The 12531-nt window shown below is 35.4% G+C and overlaps 1 protein-coding gene across 5 annotated transcripts in view; it reads right to left on the reverse strand.

Moving 5' to 3' along the window:
* Nucleotides 1–12531, reverse strand: part of RBBP8 (RB binding protein 8, endonuclease) — a 97070-nt gene that overhangs the window by 22990 nt on the left and 61549 nt on the right. For all 5 annotated transcript variants that reach the window (XM_070420519.1, XM_070420523.1, XM_070420518.1 and 2 more), the window contains 6 exons: nt 12034–12209; nt 9930–10034; nt 4733–4830; nt 3002–3114; nt 837–1722; nt 627–753 (listed from right to left, as the gene is read on the reverse strand). In XM_070420519.1, coding sequence (XP_070276620.1) covers nt 627–753; nt 837–1722; nt 3002–3114; nt 4733–4830; nt 9930–10034; nt 12034–12209 — 1505 coding nt within the window. The remainder of the gene's footprint in view (nt 1–626; nt 754–836; nt 1723–3001; nt 3115–4732; nt 4831–9929; nt 10035–12033; nt 12210–12531) is intronic.

Consider the following 12531-nt stretch of genomic DNA (forward strand, 5'->3'; position numbering starts at 1 on the left):
CATGTTTTAAAACAAGAAGCTGAAAAACCCATGTAAATATATGCATATTTTATAGATATACATGTAAACACAAAGAAATAGAACAGGTTACCTATGGGATGAGAAACAAGTTTTGGATGATGAAAATTCTACTTTATATATTTTAAAATTCTGTGTACATTTTTTAAAGCTTTTGTAAAGAAAATAAGAAATAACTACAGCCCTGACCAGGTAGCTCAGTTGGTTAGAGCATCATCATGATACACCAAGGTTGTGTGTTCGATCAGGGCACATACAAGAAGCAACCAATGAATACACAAATAGGTAGAATAACAAATCTCTCTCTCTCTCTCTAAATTAAAGAAATAAAAACTTAAAAAAAGAACTACATAGAATAGATAACTCCACAAAATCACCTATAAAAGTAGGTATTAAAGATCTTAATTCACTTTTCTAAAAGCTCGAGGATATATCACATGTAAAATGAACCCAAAGAGAATTATTCTGTAAATACAGAAACATGCAGAAAGAAAACATTTTCTCCCAAAACAATTCAATCTACCCAAAGAATAATATATTTAGTATCTTAAATAATATACCAAGATAATATATATAAAGAGTGGAAGTACTACCTATAGTGTATATACCTTGATTGTTTTGTAGAGGTTTTGTTTTAGCGATTCTACATGGATTTAACTGAAGAACTGATGCAAGTTCACATTCTCCATGAACTGACCTGGTTTTTATTCTTACTGGTTCATGAGAACCAGTACCCTAAAACAGAAAGAATCATTTGTATCTAGGTGAAATCACAACCAACCATTTAAAACCAAAATCCATGAATATTTAATACAAACCTTCACATCATCAAAAAGATTCTCTGTTTCCAAACTTTCACGTGGATGTAGAGGGATTTTAAAGATAGGGTTTTCTTCTTTTATTTGTAATGGTGTTTTGTTATCTGGAGAGGATTTAATCAGGGGCTGAAGGACATGCTCCTGTAAACGGGGCTCCTCTGGAGGATCTTTGGCTGGCACAAAGCTACCACTCACAAACTTTCGGCTTGAGGAAGAACCCTTTGAAATGGGCTTCAAAGCCTCATAGAGTGTCACCTGTCTAAATCTGATTTTAGAGGTCTCACTTCCTTGGCTCTTCTCTTGACACTGAATAGCTGAAAATCGATCAGAGAGATCCAGAGGTTTATCCATCACATAGTCTCCATTCATAGAAGAATGACTATCCAGTGGAAAAGGAAAAGCATTTTCTTTATCAAAAGAGGCTTGGGGGCAGCTTGCTTCATCTTCACTTTCTTCCTCAATTTTCTTCCTTTTGGATGTTTTGCATCCCAATGATTTTAGGGGCACCACATGTTTATCAGTAATAGCATTTTTAATATGATCAATATTATCTTGTTCACTCATGGATTCACTTATATTTTTATTTATAAGCATCTGTTTATTAGAAGATTGGCTAATCTTGTTCCCTTCAGACCCAAGATTAGGATGTGTGAAAAGGGAACTATCTTCAGATTTTGATCTAGTTTTCTCTAATCTAGAATTAGAAGTGCTGCTAAAAGGTGCTGTTTTCAGATGGCTTTTTTTCCCAGTCTCCAAAAGAGAAGGGGACAAACTTGTATTCAAACCAAAACTACTTTTCACATTAGAGGTAGCTCCGAACACAGGAGATGATACCCGAGTAGTCAGTTCTTCTTGAGGAGGAGTCTTTGAATTAGGATCTGAAAATCTAAGAAGATAAAAAAATCAGGTAAAAATTAAAAGATAGCATAATGAGAAAACATATGCTAATATAGAATTATTAATAATAAGGTTTTATCTATGTATTAGAGATAGATGCTTCACCAGCTTTTCCTTTAGCTGACAAAAAGCAGAGGAAAATGATACAATTTTCCTATCTCAATACCATGATAGTCCTACCTATAGATATTTTCCCTAAATAATTTAAATAACTTCACTATATTAAAAAAATCATATTTTAATAAATTCCACTGGGGACCCAACTTCTGTTGCTATGAAATCCTGTCATGAGTAACTCCAAGAAATAAATTCTTATACTACAGAACCGAACATGAATTAAGACCCAGCCCTAGCTGGTTTGGCTCAGTGGATAAAGCATCTGTCCGCAGAGTGAAGCGTTCTGGGTTCGATTCCAGTCAAGGGCACATATTTCGGTTGCAGGCTGGATCCCCGGCTCTGGTTGGGGTGCGTGCGGGAGGCAACCAATCAATGTGTGTCTCTCACATCTATGTTTTTCTCTCTGTGTCTCCCCCTCCCTTCCACTCTCTCTAAAAATCAATGGGGGAAAGATCAATGGAAAAATATCCTCGGGTGAGGATTGATAACAAAAAGACCCAGTTTGCCTCTAGCAGAGGAGACAGCTCTGGTAGTGAAAAGACCTTGGTTGGGTAAAGCTCTGCCTCAAGTACTGAAGGCAGAGCCTTAAACAAGACATTTAACCTCTCTGGAGCTACATTTTTGTCGATTGTAAAATATGGTGGTAATATTTTACAATTGACAAAATACTACTTTAATGAGTTACTATGATGACAAGTTAAATGTGATATATCTACCTAAAACTGAAAGCTCTTTTAAAAAGCAAAATGCTACATAGATATAGGTATTATAAATTAATGGTTGTTTTGAAATTAGTAAAAGCAAGGTGCAACACTATCTTTATACAATTTCATCCAGCTTTATACAATATCCAGTTTTTGGAAATGCAAACCCAGAAGGGATGACTGGGTTTTTAAAGGGGCAGGGTAACAAGGCTGGGAACTCTTATGTACTGCTTAACAGAAGTACAGAAACAATCTAAAAATATCTGTTTCACTAGAGTAATGCAAAAAAGCCCTCAATTGGTCATAAACTGGAGAAAGTATTTTTTAAAATAAAAATTAATACAACCAGAATAACAAACTATATGCTGAGGGAGAGAAATAGTTTAATTATATGGAATAGGATTTCACCAATAGTTTATAAATTTTCACCAAAGTGCCCCCAATTACCTTAAACTATCTTTATTATTTCTTGTAGATTCCTCTAAAGGTTGTTTCTTGTGATCTCCTTCCAGACAGTGGTAGAGCTCATCACCAACAGGGCTCATGGGACTGTGAGATTCCTTCAGCAGTAAAATATAAAGTACATAAATACAATGAAATATTATTTTTCCTTAAAAAGGAATACTGACATATGCTACAATATGGCTGACCTCAAAAATAGGGTAAAGGAAAGAAGCCTGGCTCAAAAGCCACATCATGTATGATTCAATTTACATGAATTACCCAGAATAGGTCAATGTGTAAGGACAGAAAGCAGATTGGTGGATGCCAGAGGCAGCGAGTACTGGGGAACAAGGACTGTTTAACTGGTTTTCTTTTAGGATGATGATAGTAATACTTTGGAACCAGATAGAAGTGGTAGTTGCATAATATTGTGAACATACTAAATTCCAATGAATTGTACACTTTAAAATGGTTAATTTTATATTATGTGCATTTTTTATCACAATAAAATATATAAAGCACATTTTAAGTTTAAAGAGAAAAAAGCATTGCTATTTTACTATTTTAAGTAAGTACATTCCATTACTGATATATAAAACTCCAATTCCAAAAAAATTATTAAGATGAGGGGAAGGGAATAGATATGATTATTTATACTGACAGGAGATGAAGTTAAAAGGATCCTTTGGAGAGCAGTGGTGCTCAAACTTTAAAAAAGACAACTGAGGATCTTGTTAAAATGCATGTTTTCTTTCAGTGGGTTTGGGTGGCATCTGAGATTTTGTAATAAATTTCAAGATGATACAGATGCTGTTGGACTGTGGATCCCATTTGAGCACCAAATCCTTAGAGATCAGCTCTATTACTATATTTGGTGTCAGAACTATTGACATGCCAGGCTTATGGGTAGGAGAAAATGAAAAACCATTAAAACATTTAAAGATCAAAGCTTAAAAATTACCCACTATCACTTGAATGAAGATTTATAACTAGAAGAAAATAACAACAAGTTACCCAAATGTAATGAAAAATCAATTCAATTTTTACAAATTCACTAAATAGTAAGACAATTTTATAAGACCCATATACATTTACCAACTAAAGCACAGGAGTAGTATTTTAAAGTTGTATCAAAGTGAAACTTTCTTAAGATTGAAGAATTCAAGTTTTCTATTTTTAGGAATCAATTAAGAAAAAAATAAATGTGCCCAACTAAGGAAGCACTAAAATAATACAAAAATCATGGGGTCAATTAGGTTTTTTTGGATTGGCACTTATAAGGACAGAGAACTAAAATATATTTGGTAGTCCCAAGAATTCATCTGTTTTTTAAATCAAACCCCAGTTTAAAGGAGGTTCAGAAGATCCAATAAATTCTGAAATCTAAAGGCTCAGGCCTTCTCTTAGATGAAACAGGGTAGGAATAGGGGGAAGTGAGGGTGCAGGGAAGAGGATTGGCCAAACCCTCTAAGCCATTATCATTTCCCTAAATTCTGACTCAATCCACAACCTATATCCCCAAAATTCTAAAGACTCTAGATTTCTGGAACAGCTTAGGGCAGATAATATAAATGAGCCTTTCTAGCCACATCAATTTTATTCTAGACCTTTATCCAATGGTCTTTGGGGGAAAAAAGTGTTGGTGTTTTTTTTTTTTCTTGCTCAATTCTCTAAAAACTGACCTAAAAAGACACCAATTAATTCATGTTATCACCAAACTAAACATCTACTTACAGATTCTTCTGGAACACTAATTCCAAGTGTCTCGGCAACAATTGTAGCTAAATTAAAAGATGACTTATCAGTGGGATAACTACTTGTTCCACGTGTTTCTAAATAAGAAAAAAAACACCCCAATTATATAATTGTAGAAACTAGATGTACAAAAAAATACAAAAAAGCCCTGGCCAGGTGACTCAATTGGCTGGAGCACTGTCTCATATACCAAAAAGGTTGCAGGTTCGCTTCCTGGTTGGGGCATGTGCAGAAGGCAACCAATCGAAGTTTTTCTCTCGGATTAATGTTTCTCTCTGTCTCTCTCAAATCAATAAACATATCCTTGAGGATTAAAAAAATTTTTTAAAGAGGAATAAAAGGCTCACAGAACATTGTTACAAGATGGCACTCAACAATTTTTAATATTCTGTGCAAAAAGGCCCAAATATATCTACAATAAATGGCAATAAGTTGCAAATATCTAGCATCTGCATCTGCCAAACATTTTCAGCTAAATTTTCTATTTATCTTAAGTGAATTGGATGCAACAGATAGATTATTTTTCTTATTGCAACTGAGTAATATCATAAAAACAATATATATTTATAATGGGTGCACTGTGACCTAAGATATACTATGAATATCAAACCATATTTATAATACCTTTCATAAAAACATACTTTATGGGAGAGATTTTCAATACTGCATAATTCAAGTTTTAAACTAACACAAATTTCTGCAGAAATCATCTATGTTCAAATACTATATACAGCCCAGCTGGCGTGGCTCAACTTGAGCATCAACCTATGAACCAGGAGGTCACTGTTTGATTCCTGGTCAGGGCACATGCCCGGGTTTCGGGCTCAATTCCCAGTGTGGCACATACAGAAGGTGGCCGATCGATGATTCTCTGTCATCATTGATGTTTCTTATCTCTCTCTCCCTCTCCCCTCCTCTCTGAAATCAATAAAAAAATTACAAAAAAAGATAGCATTTAAAACACACACATACAAATATTTTATACACAGAGTTCCAGTAATTCAGTAAGTATTTATGGAGCACATACTATGTTCCAGGTGTTATGCTAGATGAAAAGAAAAAACTTTTGTCCTCAAGGAACTTATGGGCTATAGAAAGGTAAAAAGAGAACTGCAATAAAATGTGATCAACACTGTAATAAAAGTACATTAAAAAGGGGAGATTTAAACATAAATACTCCTAAATCTGCGTTGGAAAATCAAGAAAAACTACATTAAGTGATGCCTAAGCTGACCCTTGAGAGAAAAAGGAATTTGACAGGTCACTGGACTAGGAGCAGAGAAAAGAGTTCTATGCATGTGTAAGGGTCTATATATGTGAAACAAAATTACACATTCAGGGAACAACACGTGGTTCAATTGCTGAAAATTAAAGTGCAAAAGAAGTAGTAATAGGACATGAACCCAGACAGGTTCAGATTATGCTAAAGAGTTTGAAATTTATCCTGTAGACAATGAAGAGATAGCTAAAGGTTTTTAATGGAGGACAGATGCAGTATTTGGGTTTAAAAAGTAATTTTAGCCATGACAGGATGACAGAGCAAGAAGCAGTCTTAACAGGTAAGAGGACTAATTCAATTACTAAAACAGTCGTATGAGGGATGCTGATTGGCCTAAACTAGTACAATGGGGGTACAGAAGAATGTCTATGCCAGATATGTAGGAGGTGGAATCAATAAGATTTGGAGAGTATTTAGATATGAGAGATAAAAAAGCAGGTTTCTAGGATAACTCACAGTTTATTGATTTAGGTAACTCAGAGAGGTATGTAGAATGTCATTTACTGAGATTGTAAATAAAAGGATGAGGAGTAGGTTTGACAGAAAATTTTCAATTTTGGACATGCTGAAGTTGAAGAATATCCAGGTAGAGATGCTCAACAGTAGGTAGATACACTGGTTTGGAAATAAGGAGAAAAGTCTTGAACAGCGATATAGACTTGGGATTTATTAGCATATAGGTTGCAGCAGAATATTAACTCTAGATTCTTCCAGAAAGTGAGACAAAAATAGACCAAGAACCATATCTATTGGGGACAGTAACATTTAAAAGAACAGCCAATAAAGGAAGGCAAAAAAAGAATAAGAAGAGAACCAGGAAGTGGCACCACTTTAAGAAACAGAGAATGCTCAATGTCCAATGTCACAGAAAGGTCAAGTAAGACAAGGTCTGGGAAGTATTACTAGTAATTAGATTTAACAACCAGGAGGTCATGGATGACTTTTGCCAGAGCAGTTCCAATGTAATGTGTGAGAAGAGAGTGTGAGACTATATCCTCCTTCTCTGCCCCTCCTCTCTCTTTCTTCTTCCCCCTCCTTCATCCCTTTCCCATGCTACTTTCCCTCATTGCTCCCCGCCTTTTGGGGTGTAAGGGGGAGTGAAGTGAATTGAGAGAGAAGAGATACTGAAAGAACTTTTTTCAGCTTTGAGAGAAGCTGTCGCTAAGGATGGAGACAAGAGGGGTTATTTCTAAAAGAGAAAAGATAACATGTATGCACATGTTGAAAAGAAAGAACCTGCAGAGAAGCTGGAGGAGATATAGGAAAAGAGAACAACTGATGGAGTCGTCTCCCTCAGCAGAAGAGGATGGGTCCAGAGTGCTGAGGAGCAAGGACCTGCATATTTGATGTTGTATCCCCAGCACCCTTTGCCAGACAGTCCTGTCTATACATATGCACACATGCTTGCACACAAACATACACACATGCCAATATAAAGTTATCTGTGGCTTTCAGAGTGTAAGTTTTTTTTTTAAATATATATTTTATTGATTTTTCACGGAGCGGAAGGGAGAGGAATAGAGAGTTAGAAACATCGATGAGAGAGAAACATCGATCAGCTGCCTCCTGCACACCCGCTACTGGAGATGTGCCCGCAACCAAGGTACATGCCCTTGACTGGAATCGAACCTGGGACCCTTCAGTCCACAGGCCGACGCTCTCTCCACTGAGCCAAACCGGTTAGGGCCAGAGTGTAAGTTTTATACTGAGTAAATGATTAACCTTGGCTAATCCTTCCCTGGATCCCATCTCCACTCGGCTTTTCAAGGATCTAGCAATGGTTCCTTCTTTCTCCAGGATTATTCATTTCTCTCTTTACTTGATCATTCCATCAACATAAAAATATACTGAATGTGTTTTAATATCCCATTTTTTATTTTTATTTTTTTTAAATATATTTTTATTTTTTACAGAGGGGAAAGGAGAGGGATAGTTAGAAACATCGATGAGAGAGAAACATCGATCAGCTGCCTCCTGCACACCCCCTACTGGGGATGTGCCTGCAACCAAGCTACATGCCCTTGACCAGAATCAAACCTGGGACCTTTCAGTCCGCAGGCCAACGCTCTATCCACTGAGCCAAACTGGTTAGGGCTAATATCCCATCTTCTGAAGGACTTGTTAATAGTGCTCTCTCCACTTTTCTCTGATCCTGGTTTCTTTTGAACTTGAAACAGCCTAGTTGATAACCTTACACTTTAATAGTTCATGCTATGAGTTTAACACTCAGTGATCGCCATGTGACCAAATCCAATGCTCAAATCTCAGTCTTCACCTTTCTTCACTTACTAGCACTGTTTGCCACAGTTGACTTCTCCCCCGTCTCTCCACCAGGCTTACAGGACACACTATCTTAGCTCTCCTATCTCACTATTAGCTACTTCAATGGCTACTTTGTTGGTTCCTCCTCATTTCAACAACCTCTAAATCACTACTTCTACAGTTGCAATATCACCTCCAAGGGGGTGAAAATGGCTTTGGGGGGATTTAACAAAAATGTAACACACAGATATACATACATTCATATATTACAGCTGAACTAGAACTATTAAAATTCCATAGGGAAAGTGATTAGAGGAAAAAAATATCTAAAAAGGCTAGTGTAAGGGTGATAATGAAAAAAAAACTTGAGCCCTAGCCGGTTTGGCTCAGTGGATAGAGTGTCAGCCTGTGGACTAAAGAGTCCCATGTTTGATTCCAGTCAAGGGCACATACCCGGGTTGTGGGCTCCATCCCCAGTGTGGGGCGTGAAGAAGGCAGCGGATCAGTGATATTCTCTCATCGTTTCTGTTTCTATCTCTCTCTCCCTTCTTTTCTGAAATCAATAAAAACATGTTAAAAAAAAAGAAAACAAACAAACTTGAGAATCACTATTTTACACTATGTAGTGCCTCAGGGCTAAGTACTTGGACTTCTCTATCTACATTCACTTGGTTGGTAATCTCGCCCACTCTCATGGCTTTGATACCACCCACATGCTAACAACTTCCAATCCTCTATCTTAGACTTCTCTAAACTCATATCCACCTACCCATCTAAAATCTTCATTTGAATGTCTATCAGGTATCTCAAACAGAATACTCTCAAAACCAAGCTCCTGATTTCTAACCACCACCACCCTATTCTGCAAACCTGCTGCTTCTTCCCTCTGAGTTAATAGAGTTGCCCAAACCAATCTCCCCTTTGCTCAGTCTGTCCCAGTCACACAGGTCTCCTTAAGGTTCTTCAAACCAACCAAACAGCACCCTCACTTCAGTCTTGGTGCTCACCAACTTCTCTACCTGGAATACCCTTCCCCCAGATACCCACATGACCCACTTGCTTTCCTTAGTCTCTGTTCATATGTCACTTTTAAAGTGAAGCTTTCCCATATCTCTTCTTACCCTGCTAAAAAGAGGTATTAGAAAGCCCAACACATACAGTGTCCCCTAAAAATGTATATATACTTTAACAGCTGATAGCTCAATTTTGAAAATGAAATGTATTTTAATTATTCAAAGTGTGTGTGTACATTTTTTGAGACATCCTATATTTGTTTATTTCCTTCCTCTCCCCAACTAGACTGTAAGCTCAGTGAGGTTAAGGGCTTTGTTTTGTTCAGCGCCTGGTATATAGTAAACACTAAAATATTTCTTGAATCAATGAGTAAACCAGAATAAAGCATTGTTTACTTAAAATATATTAGCACTTTGTATTAAAATGCGTAGAGCTACTAATATGATTTAATAACAGAATAACATTACTTTCTAATATGAAAAAGACTGCTAAAGACCTAGTAATACAAACAAAATTAATAAAAAAATGTTAAAATATTGTCTAATTCAGACTGTTGGCCACTCTTGCCCACCAACAACCACAAATTTTAAACTAATAAAGTAATTTCAATATTTTGCTTACTAGCCACTGGAGATTGACTTTGATCACAAGTGTCAGCCACAAGAATTTCATTTTCATTAGGCTTATGTTGTAGATGAGTTGAAGATTTTGGAACTTTTCTCAATTCTAAAGGGAAAAAAGGAAAGATTATATATAAACCATCACGATGGAAAATATCAAAATGCTATTCTGATAAACCAATACAAACTTATCTTTACCGGTATTAGAAGTACTATTTTATTAATACAACTTTCATATTCTAATAAAGAGTTCCTGCCACAATTTCACTAGAAACAAAGCTGGAAGTTAGATCAGTAGTAGTTAAAGGACAGTGGGACAGCAAACTAGAGCAGATGTGCTTTTTTTGATCCAAGTCTCCTAAAACTAATATTTTAATGTATTGTTTCCTTATGTATTTGTTGTAAATCAGTAGGTAAGTTTAAAATAAATACTGCATCCCAGATCTCCACAATCTTTGTTTTAGTTTTTATTTTCTGAAAGGAAATCCTGAAACATGCTTTGTCAGAAATAATTCAAAGAAAAACAAACAAACAAACAAAGAGTAAGTAAAGGGAAATAGACTTTTACTAATTATAACCTGAAAATAATATTGAAAAGCATATAAACTGCTCTGGCTGGGTAGCTCAGTTGGTTAGTGTCATCCCAATATGCCAAGGTTGCAGGTTCGTTCCTGGTCAGGGCACATACAACAATCAACCAATGAATGCATCAACAAATGGATGTTTCTCTCTCTTGCTCTCTCAAATAAATAATTTTAAAAAGCAATATAAACTTTAAAATAAATAAGCAAAGATGGTTAGAAAGAGGGAAGGACTAAGTAGTCATTAAGTCAATTTTAATTTAATTTGCATGGCTCAAAAGTTATCTTGCATTTGAATCCCAAATTTCAGATTCCAAGTAAAAATGGTTAGTACGAAATTAAACAGACAAATCAAGTTGTATGTTATTCTTATATAATGAAGAAACAAGCCAGGAGCTTTTGTGATACAAAAGAAGACTTTCCTAATAAAGAAAACTGCTGTGACTATTCTTATACATGGATTTAAACATGACCTAAATTAAGCAGATGGTTATCTGTAGTAACTCCTGTCTGATAACAGACTAAAAGGCCAATGCATGTTCATTCTACATCTATGATCTTACATTTTATTTTAGCTCTTGATTATGTGTAAGATTTTTAACAGTTCTCTTATTTTCCACTAGATGGTGATGTAAGGTCATGAAAATTATGCCAATTTTCCAATGTCAAAGAATAAGATTTACTTATTTTTTCAAAGGCATAGCTACTCTTAAAAATTTATTTGAATTATAAAATATGTTACAAATAGTTTAGGTTAAAAATTAAAGTTTACCGTATACTTTAGATCAATATTGAAAGAAATAATCTTTGTATCATGTCACATAATACATTTCAGGACTACATGAAAGGGTATTCCCAAAGCATTTAACAGACATGGTAAACCACAAAGTGATATGTTATAATGCTATTTCTTTATTACCACCAATTGCTACAGATTATAACAAGTAAGAATAGCCAGTTAAAGACAGGATTTTCAATGTGGGCAAGATCTGGAAAATACAGAAGTTTAAGTTAGGAAGATCTGTATTTGAATTCTGACTCATCTACTTACTTGAGAGGTGACCCTGAGTGAGTTATTTAACCCTTCTAAAGAGCATTTTTTCATAATCTATAAAATATAGGTGCTAATAGCTACATGAGAATTCAAATATAGTAATACTGTATTCAAACCACTCAGCGCACAGTAGGTAAAAATTAGTGTTAAGTTCCTTTCCTCTTTCCTGTTATCCCACTCAGATATATACAATAAGAATGTTTTTTAAATAAAAATAAAACAAGAAACTATAAACAATGTTTATGAAATGCTGGGTGTTTACATATTCAGAAGAACAATACATGTCTATATATAATACAGGTAGAAAATGTCTTTCCAGTCACTTCATTAGTGGAAGTTAAATTTACAGGTATAACAAGTTTACCTGAACAATGACTATTTACCTTCCATGAAATTGCATAACACAAAAACAATAGATGGATACTATTTTTACAAAACCAAATAACTGAAGTGTAACTCTAAATTCTTACCATTTGTACACACAGAGAGCTCCGGTTTAGTATATGTTTGTTCTATGTATCGGACATGGAGGTTCTCCCTTCTTCGTAGCCGATTAATGCCAGAAAATGAAAAGGCCGTTATTGGTGAATCTGGAATAACATTTTCCTCAGATTCAAGCTCAGCTGCTTGATGCTGTTGATCATTCCTAGAGGAAAATAATGACAATTGAAAGAAAATCAATTCAATGAATATTTACTAAAACATCTACCATATGGTATAGAGCTAGAGAAAGACACAGGTGAAACTTAAGACATATAATTCCTTGCATCTAAAGTTCAAAATCTAAATATAAGGATTCAAATGATTAGAGTGGAGAATATTATTGTGAGAAGAAATGTACAAAGTGTAGTTGCTGCCACTTGAGGTGAAATTAAAAGAATTTCAAATGGCTGAGAAAATCAGCAGAGGATGCACAGAGTTTGAGTAAAGGCCGGCAGTATTGTATACTGGTGTTGGAGAAGGGCACA

This window comes from Myotis yumanensis, unplaced genomic scaffold (assembly GCF_028538775.1).
Source record: "Myotis yumanensis isolate MYYU_CA2020_CCGP unplaced genomic scaffold, mMyoYum1.0.hap1 SCAF_7, whole genome shotgun sequence".
Taxonomy (NCBI): Eukaryota; Metazoa; Chordata; class Mammalia; order Chiroptera; family Vespertilionidae; genus Myotis; species Myotis yumanensis.